Below are 21,904 nucleotides of genomic sequence, written 5' to 3' on the forward strand. Positions count from 1 at the left end.
TTTAGAAAGACCCAGGCAGAGCCCCCTTGAGGAGCTAACAACCTGGAAGGGGAGGGATGCAAAGTGGCACACCCAGCCCTGTGAGATCCCCAGCCCCGCCTCTCTCCTCTCTCCTCACGCTCCCCACTTCTTGCCCAATCTAATGCCCTCCCTCAGCTTCAGCCACCACCTGAACCACAGATCAGTCAGCCTACGGCTCTCCAAAGCTGCGTCCCCAGTCCCCTGAACTCCGGAGCTACAGACCCAAGTGCCTCCTGCATACTTGCCACCTGGGGGTCTCCCAGGGCCACCAACCCCACAAATTCAAAGCTGATATGCCCTCCTCCTCAACCCCGGCTCAGCATCCTGCAACCCTGTCTTAGGTGGAGGCACTCGCATCCAACCACCTAGGTGTCATCCTGCTGTCCCCAAACCACACAGCCAATCGATTGCCAAGTCCTGTCCATTTTCCTCCAAAACATCTCGGAAATCCAGTCCTTCTCTTCCTCCTCATGCCTCTGTCCCAGGTCAGGCTCTAACTCCTGCATGATAACCTCCTGACAGTCTTATCTCCCATGAATCCATCTTCTTTGCAGTCAATCTGTACAGGTCCCTCCCTGTCTCAAGGCTCAAACCCTTAAAACCCTCCAATGGTTCCCCTCTCTCTGCAGGCGTGAAGTCCAAGTTCCTTCGTGAGATGATATGATACAATACTACCCTTCCGCCTCTACAGTCTCTTGTGCCTCAAACCTTTCACGGCACAGAGGCTGGCCTGCCTGCAGGCCTGGCTTCATGTGTGTGAGACCTCTGCAGTTCATATTTTTTAACAAGGGCATTTTAATTTTGCACAGGACCCCACCAATTATTTTGCTAGTCCTACCTGCCGGTTTTTCCCTGCACCCCCTTGCGGTTTGTGGCCTGCAAAACTTTGTACAGTCTCCTCCACCCAGAACACCCGTCCCACATCACCTCTTTCTGCCGCCCTTCTTTTAACACTCAGTTTAGGTGTTATCTTTGGGACGCCTCCCTTGACCCTCCTCCCTCCCGATCCCTGCCCTAATCACACAACACATAGCAGGTGTTCAACACTTGCCTATTACATACTGAGAAGGCAATGTGTGACAAGTGCCACAAGAGACCAAACTACGATCGATCGATCGACGGTAAAGCAAGGCAAGGAGAGGGAAGGCATTTCTAACGACCTCCAGGTTCCTCAGGGGGGCGCTAGGACCTTGTCCGCACACGCGTTAATCCTTGAGCAGAAGGCTCTACTCCTGCCTGGCCGGAAGCGGCCGGGATCGGCTCTTGGGCGGCGCCTGCCGCAATCGCGTCGCCACTGCAGCCCTTTCCGGGAGCCCCCGCCCCTCCGCGGCCGTGAGCCCGCCTCACGCCTCCCATTGGCTGTCTCCTCTTCTCCCGCCCTTCCCGGGCTCAGCCACTCGGAGCCCCGGGGTGGGTGGGGCTTGAAGCCCGGGTGGAGCGCGCGCCCCGATTGGCTCTGAGGAAGGCGGTGACGTAGCCGGAGGAGACCTAAACTGAGGCTCAGCCACACCACCACTGGATTAGTGGTAGGCGGGGCGGGCCCGGGTCGGCGGCCGGAAGCGGAAGTGGTGGAAAGATGCAGGTGGGGGAACAGTAGCTGGGGAGGTGGGGGGCTGGGTTGGGACCCCTGAACTGAGTTCAGCCCGCCCGTCCCTGACCTGCTTCCCGGGCTACCTCCGGGGCGCGGCCCTCCCCGGCCAGTCGTGCTGGCCCCGCAGGGTGGCGGTAGGGTCGGTGAAATGAGCGCGCGAGTGGCTTGTTCGCTCCCAGGACTCACGCCCCCTTCCCCGCCGTGTTTCCCGACAGGACCATCAGCACGTGCCCATCGACATCCAGACCAGCAAACTGCTCGGTAGGAGGGGGCACCCCCGCTCAGCCAGCTGTCAGGGGGAGGCCTGGCCCCTTTGCCCCCTGTCACCAACAGCTGGAGCCCCGACATCCCAAGGCCCCTGTTGAGGCGTTGACCACTCGCCCTGTTCTATGCCCCCATCTGTGGCCGGATTGCCCCGCTAAGAGGAGCGGGAAGGAAACAGACATAGAGTCTGTAATTGACCTGTGTTTTCTACTTTAACATTTATAACATGTGTTGTCAATGATATCTTTCAGGCACAGAGAGGGTGAGGTGAGGTCTTACCTTAAAGATGGTCAGCTACTGAATGGCAGATCTGAAGTTAGAACCTAAGTCTGTCAGGTTCCAGTATCTATGCTTTTTTGTATATGCCGGAAAACCCCCTTTTTTTAAAAAAAAAAAAAAAAGGTTCCATCTCCCCTTGATTTTAGGAGGAAGAGGAACATAGATCCAGTTGGAAAGAAAAACCTTTTAGTGGCCAGGTCATCTCCCTGCCATCTGTATCTGATCTATATACCTCCTCCCCAGTTCAGAGCCAGGGAAGGACCTCTTCATTCTGACCCCTCCAGGGCCATGCACAGCTCCTGAGTTTGTTTTCTTTATATATAAATATATATATATATATATATATATATGTATTTGTTTATTTTTGGCTGCATTGGGTCTTCGTTGCTGCGCGTGGGCTTTCTCTAGTTGCGGCCAGTGGGGGCCACTCGTTAATGGTGCACAGGCTTCTCATTGCGGTGGCTTCTCTTGTTGCGGAGCACGGGCTCTAGGCGCGCGGGCTTCAGTAGTTGTGGCACGTGGGCTCAGTAGTTATGTCTCGCGGGCCCTAGAGTGCAGGCTCAATAGTTGTGGCGCACGGGCTTAGTTGCTCCGCGGCATGTGGGATCTTCCCGGACCAGGGCTTGAACCCGTGTCCCCTGCATTGGCAGGCGGATTCTTAACCACTGCGCCACCAGGGAAGCCCTGGATTAATTGTTTTGATGCTGGTTTGTCATTAAGATGACATCTGTTTGCCTCATCCCTTTGCTTCTACTTCTGTGACATCTACAGACTTTTTCTTTCTGAAGATTTTAGAGGAATACAGTGGAGGGAATATAACTGATAACTAGTGTGGGCCCTCAGTGTTTGACCAGCTGGCAGATTTATTAACAAGGGCAAGGTGGCCACTTAGTGGAGGCTTCTTTAGTTTTGTTGCAGATTTGTCCCAGCTCTTCAGCACACGTAAACTCTTTTTTTGTTGTTGTTTTTTCGGTACGTGGGCCTCTCACTGTTGTGGCCTCTCCCGTTGCAGAGCACAGGCTCCGGACGCGCAGGCCCAGTGGCCATGGCTCACGGGCCTAGCTGCTCCGCGGCATGTGGTATCTTCCCGGACCGGGGCACGAACCCGTGTCCCCTGCATCGGCAGGCGGACTCTCAACCACTGTACCACCAGGGAAGCCCAGCACACGTACACTCGATGTCATGAAAAGGACCAATAAAACAACAGCCATTTATTGAGGGTTTATTCTATACAAGGTGCTGTTTTATGTGCCTGACATTATGAAAATGAAGATCACTACAATTCATTGAGCCCTTGCCATGTGTCAGACACAGCACTCAGTGTTTTACCTTCATTCCCCCTTGTACTCAGTATCTTTATCATCCCCATTTTACATGTAGGGAAACTGAGGCACAGAGAGTTTGAGAGACTTGCCCAAGAAAGTTAGTAATTAGAAGCCAGGACCATCTGACCACAAAGTCTAGCTCTTAGCTCTCTCCTACTGAGGAAATGTACATGGCTCTTATCCACCTATACCCTCTACTAAAAACACAGATCTGGGCCTAGAATCCAGGAGGTCAGTCACACGGGTATTCATGTGTGCAGGATGGTACTTCACTGGTAAGAAGAGACCAGTGTTATCTAGTCCTTAGGGCGCTGTAGGTAGTAGGGGCTTTGCAGTTATTCATTCATCTGGTATTTGGCATAACCATCTTGTATTTTCCATTGTCATGGTTAATCCCAGCCCTGAGGAAGTGGAAGTTGAATAGCGTCTGCTGTCAGTAAGAAAGATATAGTTATCCGTGGAAGCAAGAATATCATGGAGAATATGGTCCATATTGGTACTTTGATGTCAGGACCAATTTGAAGTTTTACTTTATCCCTGTGTTGAGGCAATTGCTCTATAAAAGTCACACTGTGGATGAAGTCAGGTTGCCAGAGTCTGTTTAGCCCCAAGCATCCCTTCGGGCCTGTTTTCATTCCCATCTTCCCGTGACCCCCACACCTTAACCAATATGAATACAACTTTTAGCCAATGCCTTAGCATACTTCACTTGAATCAGTGATGGAATTTTGGCCATGGGAATGGAAATGCTGTGATTTGGGTGCTTCTCCTGTAGACTGGCTGGTGGACAGAAGGCACTGCAACCTGAAATGGCAGAGTCTGGTATTGACCATCCGAGAGAAGATCAATGCCGCCATCCAGGACATGCCAGAGAGCCAAGAGATCGCCCAGCTGCTCTCTGGATCCTGTGAGTGCTTTGGGGCTACATTACTGGACCCCACCCCTTTCCTGGGGTGGTACATATCAGCTGAGCTGCTCCCTTTCCTTTAGCCATAGGGCTGACCCCTAAAGAAAGAGAGGTTTTTATTTGGGGTATAGATGCTTGTTTCGTTCAACACAAAATGATGAAGGGGAGAGCTATGCCTGCTAAAGTTACTAGCATATACGTGAGTCAGCCATGCGTAGTGGCCACAGTGGGTGGGGAAGACACTGTAATTCTCAAAGTCTTTGTTCTTTCTTGCTTTCCAGACATTCACTACTTCCACTGCCTAAGAATTGTGGAGCTTCTCAAAGGCACTGAAGCCTCCACAAAAAATATTTTTGGCCGGTATTCTTCACAGCGAATGAAGGCAAGTGTGGGCGACGGTGGTAACACGCAGCTGGAGACCTCCAGTCCAGGGGGTCAGAGCCTGTCTGGTCTCGCTGAGGATCCAGTGGAGACGCCTACATAGAATATCTCCTCCACTTTCTCTCCGTCCCCACAGTTTATGCCAAAAGTAGATCCTACCCCTGGCTTTACATTTGCTTTGGGGATCGCTTGTCGGCACCACACTCTTAAAATAAAGTGGGTGGTCCAGCCAGCATTATGGAGGAGGACGAGGAGATGCAGAGACTGGGAGAGCCTCCCCGGCTGGGGGACTGAGCTGGGATGCACTCAGCGGCTGCTGAGTGCTGTTCAGGCCCACTTCCTGTTTCTTTTCTTAGGATTGGCAGGAGATTGTAGCCCTATATGAGAAGGACAACACCTACCTAGGTAAGGTGGCCCAGCCCAGGAGTCCCAGTGTCCATGGGGAGGCTGACTCCCCAAGTTCTGAGACAGTGGGCTTCTAGGAGGCACAGTTCACGTGGGGGAAGAGGCTGGGGTGTAGATGTTTGTGAGGTGGGAAAATAAATTCCACGAAGCGTGTTGGGAGGAGGACGACCACCAAGCAGGTGTGTGCAGGTCTTCACCAGTCACCTCCTGGTGACTGACTCGTCCACTGAGCACAAGAGGCACGGGTTGTCCTGGGAGCTGTATCAGGGGCCTGAGGGAGTAACTAAAGGGCTGACTGTAGTTCGGGTTGTGTTTTCTAATAGTATAAATAATTGTAATAGCTAATATTGACGGAACACCTACTAAATGCAAGGGATTGTACTTGTGTTTTATGTGGGTTCTCTCTCTTGATCTTCACGATAACTATTATTGCTCCTGTTTTATAGCTGAGGATTGGATTAGAGAGGTTAAATGACTGTCTTAGGTTCCACAGCCAGGAAGGGGAAGAGCTGGGAGTCCAACCCCGTGCTCTTCGCCACCCGACTGGGATATGTTTGTGCGTGTCCTTGGGGCATGCCTGCCTTATGGTGTGCAGATCTGGGGTGAACTTCCTGGGCCCTTCTTTCTCAGTGGAACTCTCCAGCCTCCTGGTTCGGAACGTCACCTACGAGATCCCTTCCCTGAAGAAGCAGATCGCCAAGTGCCAGCAGCTGCAGCAAGAATACAGCCGCAAGGAGGAGGAGGGCCAGGCGGGGGCTGCCGAGATGCGGGAGCAGTTCTACCACTCGTGCAAGCAGTATGGCATCACGGTGAGCGGGCATCACGGTGAGCGGCGGGTTCTTGCCGTGGCAGGAGGACGGACACCTGGGGCCTCTGTCTTCCTGGGCCCAACGCCTTTGCTTCTGGGAAGGGCTTCCCTCTCAGCCTGGTTGGGCCCTTCTCAGGCCATTTTCTTGCCTATCTCTAATGTTCAGGCGTATTCTTTAATCTGTTGTACTCTGCTTCCCACCACTTCTGTCTGAGCCCACCTCGTGGATCCTCTCTAGGGGGACAACGTCCAAAGAGAACTGCTGGCCCTGGTGAAGGACCTGCCGAGTCAGTTGGCTGAGATTGGGGCGGCGGCCCAGTCCCTGGGGGAAGCCATCGACCTGTACCAGGCCTGTGTGGGGTTTGTGTGTGAAAGGTACTGAGGGCCTGTTTCTCCCCAGCGGAGGGGACAGTTTAGCTACTTCCCCAGCTATGCTTTCTCCACTTGTATTTTCCCCACATGATATTTGAGAGTCGGGGCCTATGCTGGCCACATGAGTGGGCAGCAGGAGGGTCAGCTGCCTGCTCCGTTGCAGCCCCACAGAGCAGGTGCTGCCAATGCTACGGTTTGTGCAGACGCGGGGGAACTCCACCGTGTATGAGTGGAGGACGGGCACGGAGCCCTCGGTGGTGGAGCGGCCGCACCTCGAGGAGCCCCCTGAGCAGGTGGAAGAAGACGCGGTAAGACAGGCCTAGTAAGAGCCGCTTCCTCCCCTCATACGCCATCCACACCCCACTTGAGTTCAGAGTCCAGAGGGAAGAAAGGGGTAATTCCTGTGAGAGAGACTAGGTGGAAGGGCCCGGAAGGGCCTACCCCTTTATTTTTCTGGCTTTCTTGAGGCCAGAGAACAGATGAGCTCGGAAGAGTCCCAGCAAGCTGGTCGACTTTGAACTGGGACCCCTTCCCCTGAGCTCTCTGAAGATGGGCTCTCCTTTGGGAACTTGGAGGCCATTATGCTTAAACAGTGCACTCCCTACTGAAGCAGCTGAGGCCTAGGGGAAGGCAGGCCCCTTTATTCACCCATCTTCTGCGAGCTAACACTTTTTTCCCCCTTCCAGATTGACTGGGGCGACTTTGGGGTGGAAGTGGCGTCTGAAGGAGCTGACTCTGGCATCTCTGCCCAGGCTGCTGGAATTGACTGGGGCATCTCCCTGGAATCGGACTCAAAGGTTAGGATGCCCTCTCGGTCCATCTCTCTGAGGACTTTCTGTGATTGCTGCTTTGGTGATAAGAAAAGTGTTGTCTCTGTCTTTAAAGACATCACATGAAGTTCATAGTTCTTGGACCAGGTGTAGTCCAGTGTGGGGCAGAGTTTCCAAAGTGACATATCAGAGTTTTGACCTCTTTCTTATGGTGTTCAGGGCAGGTGTGGGGATATAGGCAGGTGGTACCTACATGCATGGGCCCATAGTGCCATCTTTGCCACCTCCATCAGGGCTGCAATGTGCTGTCATTGAATTTTTTTTTTTTTTAGAGGAATTTTTTTTTTTTAATTTATTTACTTTTGGCTGTGTTGGGTCTTTGTTGCTGCACGTGGGCTTTCTCTAGTTGGCGGTGAGCGGGGGCTACTCTTCGTTGCGATGCGTGGGCTTCTCATTGTGGTGGCTTCTCTTGTTGCAGAGCACGGGCTCTAGGCGTGTGGGCTTCAGTAGTTGTGGCACACGGGCTCAGTAGTTGTGGTGCATGGCCTTAGTTCCTCCGCAACACGTGGGATCTTCCCGGACCAGGGCTCAAACCCGTGTCCCCTGCGTTGGCAGGTGGATTCTTAACCACTGCGCCACCAGGGAAGCCCCCATCATTAAACTTTTGAGGGCTTTGGTTTATTCCGGCTCCCTCCCTTTGCTGGGGAAAGTTCTCCCAACACTGCTGGGGTTCTTTACTCTCCACCCAGGAAGCTGGGGGTGGTGAGATAGACTGGGGAGACGATGCTGCTGCTCTGCAGATCACCGTGCTGGAAGCCGGAACCCAGGGTGAGTGCACCCCTCCCTGCAGCCCTGGCAGAGCCTGCCCCCGTGTCTCTAGAAGCAAAGAAAAAGTACACTACCATGATTGGGCTTCTCAGACGTTTACCTGTTTTTTCAAAATCATGATGATGTGAGTTCAGGCGGATGGAGAGAAGTTCTTAAAATTAAATCTAGAAACTCAACTTTCTGGATACTGAATGTGGGTCAGCTGTTCTCTGGGGAGGTTCCGAGAGGGCTGATAGGCTCTGAGGCCTGACCTGGTCCCCGCTCCCCACAAGCTGAGAGTAGGGATCTGAGCCACTAGAGGGCAGTGCAGGATGAGACTTCACGTCCACTAGAGCGAAGGAACTTTCCATTCTTTGGAACTCAGCTCTGTGGTCCTCCTCACAGACTTGGGTTGGCATTAGTGCCTGATTAGGGCTGAGACAAATGGGAAAGGGTAACCCTTCCCACTTGGGTTGGAACAGGAAGTGGCCTTAGTGCAGTGTCTGTGTCCATATTAACCCACCAGGACTTCTCAAACTGAGAGTCTTCTCCAGTCCTCAGCAACTTTATCACTTCTCTCTTCCTGGCAGCTCCCAAAGGTGTTGCTAGGGGCCCAGATGCTCTGACACTTCTTGAATACCCTGAGACCCGGAATCAGTTCATCGATGAGCTCATGGAGGTACCTTTGTCCTCTGGGTGATGCGGGGGGAGGCCTGGCACCAGCATAGGCGGCATCGCTCCAGATACCTTACCTGACCCTTCCTTTTTGTGTAAGGGTGCTGAGCACTTTCCTTGTTCTGGAGCAGGGACTCACGTATTAGGAGGCTCCCCCATTCATTCAGCTGTGTTTATCATGTACTTCCTAAGCCCCTGGCACTGTCTTGAGGAGCTGAGCAGCGAACAAATCAAAGTCTTTGACCTCATGGATCTTATATCCTAGAGGGGAAGGCAGACAAGAAACAAGAAAAACAAGTAAAATATGTAGTATGTCAGGTGTTAACGTAAGTGCCATGGAGAAAGAGAGCTGGGGAGGGAGATGGGGTTACTGGGAAGGCCTGCAGTTTTATGTTGGTGGTCAGAGAAGGCCTTGTTGCCAAGGTGACCAGTAAGTCAAGACCTGCAGTGGGTGCAGAGAGAGCCAGGCTGATATCTGGCAGAAGAGCTTTCCAGGCAGGGGGAGCAATGCAGAAGCTTTGAGGTGGGAGGTGTCCTGCACGTGTGATGAACAAGGAGGCCACTTTGGCAGGGGAGCTGGGGGAAGTAGAAGAGCCCAGAGAGCTGAAGGGAGTTGGAAATTTGGCTTTTACTCTGAGGGAACTGGGAAGCTGTTGGAGGTTTGGTGCGACATGTTCTCATTTGTGTTTTAGTATCATCACTGTGGCTAAAGTATCCAGCAGCCTAGAGTAAGGAGCCAGTGTTCTTGGCTCTTCTTTCTGGGACTGGGAAGCAGGGGGCTTGTCTTTGTTAATCTCTGGGTCTGTCCACTTCTTGGTGGCCTGCTGGCTGGGGAGGGCCTCATGGAAGGCCTTGTCCTCGCGAGTCTAGTTCAAGTTTCCATGGTCCAATAAAAGTGACAAGATATGCGGCTGGTTCTCAGATTCTTCCTAGCCTTTTCTTAATCCAGGGCTTCTCAAACATGGATTCCTATTCCCTGAATCTCATTCTTCCCATGGAGAGAAAATACCTTCACTGGGCAGAGAGAACCCTTTGAATCTCTGCATCGTAGTTATGTGCTGCATAGCCTGGGAGGAAGGAGAGGGGTCCAGGGCCAGGTAAGGCCTGAGACAGCAATGAGGGACTGAAGGGTGATGGTGGATGCTGCCCCAAACTCCCACGTTATAGTTGGTGAGTTTCTAGCAATAAAAATGTTCAGAGGAAATAACTGCTCCTCAACCAGCATCTAACCCTCACCTTATTCTTCATTTTGACCAGCCTGAGGGCCTAGTTTCTGAGTTCTTTTCTCGGTTTGAACCAAATCCTCTTCTGTCCTCAGCTTGAGATCTTCTTGTCCCAGAGAGCAGTGGAGATGAGTGAGGAGGCAGACATCCTGTCTGTGAGCCAGTTCCAGCTGGCTCCAGCCATCCTGCAGGGCCAGACCAAAGCAAAGATGGTCACCATGGTGTCGGCACTGCAGGATCTGATTGGCCAGCTCACCAGTCTTCGAATGCAGCACCTGTTTATGATCCTGGCCTCACCAAGGTCTGGCTTTCCCCTTGATGTTGGGCTGTTCAGGGCATGCTGCAGGGCCCTGCCATCTCGGGCAGCCCTGACTCCTATTTTTTTTTTTATAAATGTATTTTATTTATTTATTTATTTATGTATTTATGTATTTATCTATTTATGGCTGTGTTGGGTCTTCATTGCTGCACATGGGCTTTCTCTAGTTGCGGCGAGCGGGGGCTTCTCATTGCAGTGGCTTCTCTTGTTCCAGAGCATGGGCTCTAGGCACGTGGGCTTCAGTAGTTGTGGCTCACGGGCTCTAGAGCGCAGGCTCAGTAGTTGTGGCTCACGGGCTTAGTTGCTCCACGGCATGTGGGATCTTCCCGGACCAGGGCTCGAACCCGTGTCTCCTGCATTGGCAGGCAGATTCTTAACCACTGTGCCACCAGGGAAGCCCCAGCCCTGACTCCTTGTTTCCTCGTCTCCATGACCTCTTAGACCTCATCCCTGCCTCCCATAACTGCACCATCCCAACTAGGGATGGCGGTTCTCTTTGGGGCAAGATGGGGTGGTTTGAGGTATGTAGGCAGAATCTGCTTCCCCTGTAGGATGGGGAAGTGGGAGTGGTATTCCTTGCAAGAAAGGATTGAAGGATGTGGAGGCTGAGAGGTCAATTAGAGACTTGGTTTCCTGAGCCTCAGCAGTTGGATGGGGACACCCAGGTTGCCCAGTGACACCAAACACTTACCTGAGTGCCCGGCCCAGGTATGTGGACCGAGTGACTGAGCTCCTCCAGCAGAAGCTGAAGCAGTCCCAGCTACTGGCTTTGAAGAAAGAGCTGATGCTGCAGAAGCAGCAGGAAGCCCTTCGGGAGCAGGCGGCTCTGGAGCCCAAGCTGGACCTGCTGCTGGAGAAGACCAAGGAGCTGCAGAAGCTGGTGAGACAGGGAAGGCAAGCCTGCCCAGTTGCTGGAGAATGAGGTCCCTTTGTCTCTGCTTCCTGCCCACTCTGTATCACTGTCTTTCAGATTGAAGCTGACATTTCCAAAAGGTACAATGGGCGCCCCGTGAACCTGATGGGAACCTGTCTGTGAGATGCTCCCCGTTCTTCCTGCCTGTCTTCTCAGCCTTCAGGATGGAGGAGGGACAGCCGGGGGCCCTTCCCAGCAAGAGACCAGGCTGACTGGAGGACGGAAAGCCCCAAGATGGAACCATCACCCAGATGGTTACCTTGGCACTCACTGTACTCTCTGCAAGAAGCTGTCTTAATTGGTCCTGTGACCCATCAGCCTCAAACCACAGCTTCTGCTCTTCCTCATTATCTAGTTGGACTTAATAAAAGAGGAAGGGACTCTTGTTTCACTACTGATAGTGCCGTTTTCTGGGCCTGGGGTTGAGGCTGCATGGGGTTCTTGATCCTGTGGAGTGCCAGGTTGGGGACTTTTCCTCTTTGCTTCTGGTGACGGGGGTGAGCCCCGATTAATATCTACAAATGGTTCAGCAAGGGGCTCTGGGGTAGCTGAGTCAGCTGGGCCCCTTTCTCTCCATAGCCAGGCCAGAAGCCCAAGGGGAGCAGTCAAGTGGCAGCCTTGTTGGAGCCAGCAAAACTGTATTTTCCTTTTAATCACAGCTTACCTCTAGACAGAGGGAAAATGCGGTTTGCAGAGGAAGGGTCTGATAAACAAGGTGGAGACAGGAGTTGTCACCTTCACAACCTGCCTGTCCACTTCCTACCCATAACTGGCTGCTCTGTGATTGGGTAGAGCCCACCCCAGGCTAGCACCCTTCTCCCCGGCCACCTACCCATCCCCGTTTCCCAGGAAGGGTAGGGGTTGGGGGTGGCCAGCAATTCGATTTTAATTTCATAGCAGAGCAGTTGATTCATGGCTCTTTGTCGCTGGCGTTGACTCCCGTAATGACTTTCCATCAAAATGAAAAGTGGAGTGACACCACTCATTATTCCTGCTGCTTGTTATCTCAGTTCTGGGGAGGGCCGCCCCCTCCCTGCTGCCTTTCAGCCGTCCTGGACAGTGAGTGATGGCCCCTATTAATCACCGACCCCGCGGACTCCAGCGGACACACGCTATCCAGAGGAGAGAGAGATAAGGCGGCATGAACTGCTCGAAGCCGCTCCTATCAATTAATGTCAGCCCATCACTTCCCCCCAATCTTCGCCTGTTCACCTCCCTCCTTTTGGGGGGATTGAAAGTCTAGGAGCTGAAGATGGAAAAATATTGGTATGGAATGTCGAGGTAAAACTGTCCTTGGAATAGAAGGACATCGAGGGGCCTGAGCGGGCTGCATCCTGCCCTCAGCTGCTGCGAAGGCTCTCGGCGGGGGGCGCTGTCTGCGTCTCTCAGTCCCTTTCTCTCTGAGAGAATGTCCGCTACCTCCTGGCCCACCTGTTTGGCGGCTGGCTCCACCGGCCTTCTGGCCTGCTCCTGGCAGCTGCCACCAGCTCACCGAGGCAAACTACGCCTGCCCACTCTAATGCCCCTCATCCAATCACCAGCTATTACATGGGCTCTTCGCTCGCTGGCGCCCAGCTTTGGGGAGAAGCCTGTGGTCATGTGACCATGGCAGGCTGGGTTCAGGCCTCCGAAGCTCTTGCTTCTGCCCTCGCAGAGGAGTGCCTTGCTGGCCTTCTCTGCCCTGCCTGGGGCCGACGGGGGACATCGGATGTGCTGAAATTTGGCCATCTTTGCAGGACAGGAAGTGGGTTTAATAGAAGGTTTTCTCAGCAGAGTTTGGCCACCTTAGTAAGCAGTGGGGCTAGGGGACTGTTCTCTCAGAGGAATTGGGCTCATTTCACTGCTTATCTGGTGAAACGAAGGCCCACTCAACCCCTGGGTTCATGTAACTGGTTTCCTAAAAGCCTTTGACTCCATAACATTGGATTTATTCTCCAGAATCTTTAGCCCCATTTGGCTTTGACCCTGTGCTTTGCTTCCTGGGTCCCACATTCCCGACCACCCTATGGCACTGAAGATCCCACCTGGCTGTTTGACCCCTCAGGAGGGCAGCTCTGTGTCTTTCCGATCTGCTCCCAGATTTCCCTGAGCATCACTCTGATTGTATTTAGGTTCCTGCTTGTTCGTCTCAGAGTCGCCTCAGAAGTTGTGAGGATTAAATGAGTTAATGTGCACAGAGGTCTTCAAACAGTGCCTGGCACAGAGTAAGTGCTCGCTGGAGAAATGTGAGCTCTTACTTTGGGTTTGTGAAACAAAGCTAAGGACTCTTCATTCTGTTTCCTTCTTGGAAGGGGGAGGTGAGAGGTTCCTTGTAGAGCTTGAGGACCAAGTTCTGAGCAGTCAGGTTTCTGGAATTGCCAAAACAAACAACAGGGAATTCCTGGGCGGTCTAGTGGTTAGGACTCCACGCTTCCACTACCAGGGGTCCGGGTTCCATGCCTGGTCGGGGAACTAAGATCCCTCAAGCCACATGGCATGGCCACAAAAATTAATAAATAAAAATTTTAAACCAGGGAGAGACAAAGAGGAGATGAGCCCAGATTACACCCTTGGAATCCTTAGTTTGATGCGAATTGTATTGTCAAGAACACATTCTACTTTTATGATTACTTCAGTGCCGCCTCTTCCCAGAGATTTAAGGCTCTCACTACTTAAGCTAAGTCCAGTCATTACCTGCTTCAGATAAGGAAAGAGTCACCTTTCCAAAATCCTCTCACCCAGCCAAATCCAGCCAATGCCCAAGCCTACTCACAATCTCTCTGCTCAGATGAAGCCTTTCTTCCTGCATAGACGCTACTGTGTCCTTTCGAAGTCTGGTTCTCAAAGCGTAGGATCCATTTGCACTGCAGCCCACGATGGTTGACCCTGAATGTGGGCTAAGTAGATGCTAATGATTACTCATCTGGGTTCCGGCTGCCCACTGAGGGCTTGCCAGGGAGACGTGGGGTCCTACACATCTAGAACTAGTTTCCCAAAGCCAGTGCGGGGCAGGGGGATTCTCTGCATCATTCAGGCCAAAAATCTCACTCATATGATCTGCTCCAGAGAACTGGCCTGGAGCTGAGGACCAAAAAAACAAAAGCAGATCCCAGGCCTTGGGGAACAGGAGCTAATCCTGCTCTCTCGTGTCTGTCTCCCTCGTTAATTCTACAGGTGTTGCTTACAGTTTCTCCCCTAGAAACAGATCCTGCGGCTCTTCCTGCCTTTTCATCCACCCGCCTGTCCTGTTACTACAATTCTATTTCATCTTTTTTCTTTTTTTAGCTGCACCATGCAGCTTGCAGGATCTTGGTTCCCCAACCAGGGCCCGGGCCCTCGACAGTGAAAGCGCAGAGTCCTAACCACTGGACCGCCAGGGAATTCCCCTATTTCCTTTTTTTTTTTTAATTAAAATTTTTTTTTTGTTTGTGCCATGCAGCTTGTAGGATTTTAGTTCCCTGACCAGGGATTGAAGCCGGACCCTTGGCAGTGAGAGCGCCGAGTTCTAACCACCAGACCACCAGGGGATTCCCATCCCCTATTTCATCTTTTTTTTTTTCCCTATTTCATCTTCTAATTGCCACTTGTTTATTTTCCTCTCCTCCCCATTCCTGTACACACACACACACACACACACACAGTCTAATAACAGTAACAAGAAGACAGCAGGCAAAGCAACGCGGTAGTGATTAGCATCTTCTCTAGATCTAGACTGCCTGGGTCAAATCCTGGCTCTGCTCTTGCTACCAGTGCGACCTCGGGTGAGTCCCTGGACCTCTCTGCACCTCATTTCCTTCACCAGTGAAATGAGGACAATACTACCAACCTCAGGGTGGGTAGCTGTGGTGAACGTGTGCAGCACCCAGATGGTGCCTGACACGGGAAGACTCACCTGTCAGCTTGTGAGGGGTGGTGGACTGCAAATAGCCTGGACTGAGGTTAGAAACCTGTGTTCGGGTCCTGGTTCCATATGTCCCAGATATCCTAACATGTCCCAAACCAAGCCCATTATCATCCCCGTCCCACCCTGCATCCCTCCCTGATATCTGCTATTTCTATTCTATCAACAGGCTCCCAGTCTCTGCTGGCTCACCTCTAATCCACCTTTTCCATGTGCTTTGTCACCCTAATCATTTCTCTACTTAGAAACTCTGATGCCCCCTCAGCTCCCCAAATTCCTAGTGTAGCAGGCCAGCCCTTGATATTCGAACCTCCCCCTAACTTTCCGGCCTGGGTATCCACCCAAAACAGCAAACCCACGTGTGTCCCCAAACCTCTTCTTGGCCCCACCTTGCCTTTCTGACCCAGCTCAGTTGAGGCCTGAACACATCTCTGTGGACATTGCCAGTTCCCAGGCAGAATGAGCCCCTCCCTCCTTGGCAGCATCCCTGAAGCTGTGTGTAGATGCCCTTCGGGGAGCACCTATCAACTATATGACAGTGCCTTCGTATGGTGTGCGCCCCAGACTGAACTGCTTAAGAGCAGGGACTGGGTCTTGCTCATTTTTGTGTCCCCTTTGGAATCTCAAACTTAACTTCTCCAAACTTCAGTTGACTTAAGTCAACTGGGCCTCAGCTGACTTTGCCTTCTAAAATGGCTCACAACTAAGCAAAAAAAGAAAAGTCCCATCAAGAAGTTTGGGAAGGAAATTGGGTTTAAGCCGGCTTTTAAAATGAACCAATGGTCAGACTAAAATCCAATCCACAGCTGTCTCGTGAGTATGCCTGACCTGGGAGGATCTCCTGGGCCTGCCTCTCTTCTCTCCCTGTTTGGTTGAGGGCTTTTCTAGGGAGGAGAACTGCTGTCCCATCCTCTCGCAGATCTCACTGCTTCATAGACCCAGGTCTGCTGCCGAAGCTGGGGTCACCACCCCCACCCACACCGCTTACTGAGTGCTGCCCACATGCTGGGCTCTGAACAAGCTGTTCTGTACCCCGAGTCATCAGGCCCCAGGAGCTGCTCCCAGGCTGCAAGGCAGATCCCAGGGCCCAGGAGGAGGGTGTCAAGCCTGCTCCCGGGCTAAGAAGCCCAGGGTGCCAGCTGACCGCAGATCTCCATGTCCTCCAGATGCCCTTCCTCTCAGGTGGTGGGTACATCAGCCCTGAGTAAACTCTTACCTCTCCTGCCTGCCACCCTCCTCTCATTCCCCAGGCTACAAAGAAAACGAGTTTGAATATTTAAACTTCTCCTGCCTGTCTAAATAAAAAGTTCTGCACTATTTAACGCCCCAGCTATCCATAAGTGTCAGGAGCTGCCCTCTCCCTTCCAGCCTTCCCCTCCCTCCCTCTCGCCCAAACCTCCGCGCAGCAAAGCCATTTGTCAAAGCCCTGCCGCAGGCTGCGCTTGGCTGTGTCTGAAAGGACAAGCGCCCCACAGGGGGAGGCGGGGGATGAATGAAGGGGCTATGCAAATTGCTGCTTAATCTGCAGAGAAACACCCAGGCTTTGGGGAGACGCTCATTACTTCTTTTAACTGTGATTAACGGGCAAATTAAACCCAAGCCCTTAACTCTCTCCTGGCAGAGGACTCGAACGCAGAACCCTGGGCCGGTGTGGGTGGAGGGAGGCACTTGTCTGTAGCTGCGGCCCGGGGACCAGGATCGAGGAGCACAAGGGCTGCCCCTTAACCATCGTCATCGTTGTGGGGTAGGAGAGAGGGGAGCCCCGGGTGGCGGGGAGCAGATCCAGCACAACTTCACACGTGGGGAAGGGGGTACTCCGTGCCATCTTTTGGGTTTCTTTCAGCCACTCGAGAAAGAACAAGGTCGTGGCCCTGGATTTGCTGCCCTTCTTTTCCCTGACCAAAAAAAAAAAAAAGTGAGAGAGCCCCTTAGGCCTCACCTGCCAGGACCTGCTGATGGTGTGACCAATGCAGCTTTAGCCCCAAACCTGGGGCTGGAAACATGTGTCTAGGGGGCCTCCAGAAATTCAACTCCAGAAATGACCTTGGGCCCAGGGAGGAGGGCGGAGGACTGTTTTTATGGGAGTAGAGACCCTGGGAATAGTCTTGCCACAGGTTATACAGGTCATAAGTTTACACGGTCGAACACCCATGTTAGAAGGGATCAAAGGTCCAAGGCATCTCTCTCTGTTTCTTCCTCCATCCATGCGTGTGTGTGTGTGTGTTAAAATACCTGACCCAGCTCAGAACATAAAATTGACCACTTTAGCCCTTTGTGCAGGGACTTCCCTGGGAGTCCAGTGGTTAAGACTCTGCGCTTCCACTGCAGGCAGCACGGGTTCAATCCCTGGTCAGGAACTAGGATCCCACATGCCACGTGGAGTGGCCAAAAAAAACCCCAAAAAACCCGCTTTGTGCAGGTACATGGCATTGTGCATTCAGTGGCATTAAGTGCATTCGCATCGTTGTGCAACCGTCCCCACCACTCATTCCATCTGATTATCTAGCTGTCGCATCAGACCTATAATCACCTCTAACAAAAAGCAACAAGTGAGGCAGAACTCTATAGGTAGAAGAGTTCTGTTTGAAATGGAGAAAATTGGGGAATGCCAGCTGGAGCACCGGTGGTTGAAAGGGAGGCCTCATGCTCAGGAGGCAGACTGGGTGGAAATCCTGTAGGGACTCCCCGTTAAAGGCAGGTCCACTAAGCCCGAGTGATTAGGAGGTGAAAGATGACATACAATGGTGACGGACTGTCTGTCAACCTGACGGGGCCGAGGAGAGACATGGCCCCGTATTTATTTTGTCGTCGTCGAGTGGATCAGTAGGTCTGTCATAGAAACCAGGCCTGACAGCTCTCTCAGCAACTCAGCTCTCTTCTCTTAACTCCCGCATCCCGGCTCCACCATCTATTAAAACATCCCGGGCTGTCAGGGATATTAAAAGGCTCTGTCACTCCTTCTTAAAACAGTCATAAATACAATCTGGACACGAGCATTTGGGCAGGAGCCCCAGTCCTGAATGGGAAGAGACAACAGCAGCGACGCCTGCCTTTCTTGACAGCCAAGGCTCAAACGAGGAGCCCTGGACTCCTCTCCTTTTTCTCTCAAATGCAAGAATCAGGGCCGTCTCCAACATCTGCCAAAGCCTGGCATTTTGAAACAACTGTTCTCGAGCATAGGATGTTGCCTTTGTTAGCGTGACCACAAGCCTCATGTTATCTCTGCTGCCCGGCGCACCCAAACTGCACCTGTTCTAAATGTTTGCCTGTGCAGCTGCTTCCTAAGCCTCCCGACGCGGGGCAGTGCGGGGAGGAACCAAAAGGTAACGAGAGAGCCCCAAGTTCTTCTTCTTCCATGATGGGATTTGCCTTCTGTCCCTCTTCTATCCTCCCTGCCCCATGCAGCCTCATGACTGACCAACCTTGGAAGGAGAGCCTTAGGCCAGAGGCTTCCCAGAGTACAGGCTGGAACTTGTAATTTTGCCCAATTGGAGGACCCCAGTCAGCCCTGAATCCTTTTTTTGTGGCGGGGGAGGGCGGCATCTTAGTTCCCCCACCAGGGATCAATCTCAGCAGTGGTTGAGATTGCCAAGTGGTCCTAGCCACTGGACTGCCAGGGAATTCCTTGGCCCAGAAGCCTTGAGTCTCTCCAAACTATGGAATCACAAATCTTTCTGCCTGGAAACTTCTGGCTTTCAAAGAGGACATTCCTTTCCTTTCTACATTTCTGATAAGAACACACAGCCTCTGGCTTCTTGCTAGGAGCTAGCCCCTCTTTTCAAGAACATCCTATCTGCAATGGAGGACATTTCTCCAGGTTGCTGCAGGGATACCAAGGCATAGGGCCAAAGACCAGTCACAATCCCCTGGCAAATTCCGACCCTGGGCTCTATCTGTGTCCGTTGGGCTAGGTATTCACCAAATGCCTAGTTTACAGAAACATACAAAGGCCCTGCGTTGACATCAGGGCAGCACCCAGGACACTGGCATCTTGAAATGTCCTGTCTTCTGCCCACCCAGTGTTGCGTTCGATGGCTGGAATCACTTCCCATCCCAGTACTTCCAGTTAGCTTTGGATATTTTTGTAAACTATGGACTATTATTTTTTTTCCCAACAAATTTACCTTCTCAGCAGCTTTTTCCAAATAGTTCATGTCAAGGAGTGTCAGACTTTTATCCTTTCTTTCTACAAGATGCATTACATGCCTACCTTATTCGGTTGTGCAGCCCCAGAGGGCAGAACTAAGCCTGTGTGTGGACATAAGAGGAAGGCAGGTTTCTACCTAATATAAGGAAGCCTCTTATGGCAACCAAAGGTGCTCCTCAGAGCACACACAGGTGAGACAGTCACCATCACTGAGGACCTGAGGCTGACGCGGGGTCAATACCTGGTGGGGACGCTGCAGAGGATGGGAGATTGGGTAAGATGACTCTGAGAGTCAAGGACTGGGGGCACTTGGTATGGCCAGAAGCTCGACAAGGCCTAGCAGCTGTTCACCAGCTGCCTTCCACGTGGCCACGTTCAAAGGTAATCCCAGATGGTCGGACCCCTCACCCTCAGAGGTCACAGGGCCAGCTGCAGGGTAGTGGGCAAGCCCTGGTAGCCCCCAGGCAGTGTCTGTGACCCGGTGGGCAAGATGCGGAGAGGCTGCCATGAGAGAGAGCTCCCTCCAGCCACTTGGGTAGACAAAGCTCAGCGCTCTTCCCTCTGGCCAGCTCCCCTCTTCCTCGTGCTGGCTTCTACTCCCACCTCCTGGCGTCTCCGCCCGTTTTCACCTGCCTTGCCTTCTCCCTCCCTTCTTTGCTTGCCTAACCCCCTCCCCTCCCCCCACCGCCTCCCTCATCTCCATGGCGATAAAAGGGGAGGTGGGGCGAGCTGTGCCCTGTATTTTGAGTCGCTCCATAATAGCTCCTTTCTCTGGAGACACAGGGGCTGCCTGTGGAACTAATCTCCCCCTGCCCGTCAGCTCACAAAGGGCCAGGGAAGCCCCTCCCTCAGCCCGGCCGCCCCCAGTGACCCCGAGCTCGTTTCCGGGTGCGCTTCCAGCCCTCCGGGGCCTGCAGCTGGGCCTCTCTCACGGGATCCTGCACACAGGCAGGGTCACCCCAGCTCACCTCCCCTGAGGACAGAGGTCAAGCCCCCTCTGGGGTCTCTAACGTGATTGGAAGGGAGCTGAGGCAGGGGGAGGGGGAGGAGCATGGGGGAGGGAACCTTCTCTTCTAATGTAAAATTAAAAGACTCCCTGTGCCTTCCTGTCTGTGCCTGTCTCTGGCTGGGTCGCCTGGCCTAGGACCCCACCCTTGGGAATCTGGGCATCTTAGACATGAGTTAAACTCCTGACAACGGGGCTTGGTCAAACCTGATCCCGGAGTACCAGAATCATAAAAATCTTGGCATGGGAAGTGGGAGAAGCTGCCTGTATGGGGCAGCTGGGCGTGCAGAGTCAGCCCTGGTTGTGACTGTGGTACTTGCTAGCTACAGTCTGCCTTTAGACCCCTCTGGGCCTTGATATACTTAGTTGCAGAGTGGGAACCACCAACCTCGTGGGTAACATACTCAGTGAGATCATGCACATAACATGTTTCTTAGCTTAGTGCCTGGCTCAGAGGAGGTACTCAGGGTACCAGAGGTGTGACTGTATTAGGCAGGAAGGAAGTTCTCTGACTTCAGGAATGATCTACTTAGCTCAGGCCAGGAATTCCCATACCCGGAGAAGAAGAATATTCGAGGCAGTGTAGCTGGTGAAAACACAGACTGGGAAGTCAGAATGGCCGGGACTCAATCCCAGATCCACCACCTACCAGCTTTAAGACCTCACTTTGCTCACTCATAGAATGGGATAATAATAGTACCCACTGCCCAGGGTTATTATGAAAATCAAATAGTTTAACACATGCAAAGTGCCCAGAGGGAAACTAGCTCGTTGTCTATGCTTCATAAATGTTCATTATGAGGGTTATTTATGTTATTATTATTGGATCTCTGTGGACCTGATTTTCCAGAACAACGCTTATTTCAAAGGCTTTGTCCCTAGAAGTCCCCTCTCTTTTCCATGTCACACAGCACATTCTGATTTCTGGCAAGGAATAGACGGTCACTCTCACTTGCTTGGCTGATGAAAAAAAGGCACGTTTTGCTTATACAGACAGCAGCTCTAAACAAGGGACACAGCTAAGCCAGAAGGGAGTCGTTGGCCCCTTATAAAACAAGGCCAAGTAAAAGATAGGAGTTCAGAAAGGTCGAAGGAGGTCTGGTGGGAGCTGTTGACAGCTCTCCTAACCCGCCCAACTTATTACTAGCATCATTTCAAGAGATAATTAAATGTTCTCCCTCGGTGGCCCTGTTTGCTCCTGCAGGGAAAAATAAATAAATAAACAAACCCAGCCATCCTGACCAGCACCTGCTTTAGGAGAACTTCACTTGCTAGTTTTTAATGACACAGTTATTAATATAACTGTCCTGGCACCTCTCCTCTATCTGATCACTGGTGAATTATGGGCCTTGAATTCTGATTGCAGCTCCCATTACTGCAAACAGTTCCACTCTGTCCTGACAGGAAGGAAGAGTCAGCCTTTCACGCACGAGGAGAACTCAGAGGCTGGCGCGGGGCCTGCTGTCCCGGAGTTGGAAGCAGGAGAACTTGGGTGAGGAGTGGGGCAGGAGGGTGAGAAAGAACCAGCCAAGGTGGGGCAGGAAGTCACCTGTCAGGTTTGTTGTGGAGAGAGCACTTGACTGGGAGTCGGGAGACCTCACTTCAGCACCGTCTTTAGTTCTATGATTCAGCCCAATCTCTCACTTTCCGGGGCCTCATTTCTTCACCTATAACATAAGGATTTTTTAAAGTTATTTTTTCCCTTTGCCATTTTTAAGCATTTATAATGTGCCAGGCACTGTGCTAAATGCCTTATGTTAATAGTATTATTATTGTGTTTTATTCTTTCTTGCCATGCCGCGCAGCTTGTG

At 52.3% G+C, this 21,904-nt stretch overlaps 1 protein-coding gene across 1 annotated transcript; it reads left to right on the plus strand.

Annotated features, from left to right (window-relative positions):
• The first annotated feature begins 1,499 nt into the window (after positions 1-1,499).
• On the plus strand, positions 1,500-11,451 carry CDK5RAP3 (CDK5 regulatory subunit associated protein 3). The gene is made up of 14 exons (XM_059997940.1): positions 1,500-1,603; positions 1,828-1,873; positions 4,256-4,387; positions 4,669-4,769; positions 5,125-5,173; positions 5,804-5,982; positions 6,220-6,356; positions 6,517-6,661; positions 7,040-7,150; positions 7,873-7,951; positions 8,521-8,609; positions 9,924-10,129; positions 10,856-11,027; positions 11,118-11,451. Exons 1-14 carry the CDS (start codon positions 1,598-1,600, stop codon positions 11,181-11,183), a joined length of 1,518 nt encoding a protein of 505 aa, XP_059853923.1. The 5' UTR covers positions 1,500-1,597; the 3' UTR covers positions 11,184-11,451.
• Positions 11,452-21,904: the final 10,453 nt, after the last annotated feature.

Source organism: Delphinus delphis, chromosome 19 (genome assembly GCF_949987515.2).
Source record: "Delphinus delphis chromosome 19, mDelDel1.2, whole genome shotgun sequence".
NCBI classification, from domain to species: Eukaryota; Metazoa; Chordata; class Mammalia; order Artiodactyla; family Delphinidae; genus Delphinus; species Delphinus delphis.

What these genes read in the sequence shown, in the direction of transcription:
- CDK5RAP3 (XM_059997940.1), top strand. An exon ending in GCAAGCAGTATGGCATCACG is followed by an intron (nt 5,983 to 6,219) that starts GTGAGCGGGCAT and finishes GATCCTCTCTAG; the next exon opens with GGGGACAACGTCCAAAGAGA. An exon ending in GCTGGAAGCCGGAACCCAGG is followed by an intron (nt 7,952 to 8,520) that starts GTGAGTGCACCC and finishes TCTTCCTGGCAG; the next exon opens with CTCCCAAAGGTGTTGCTAGG.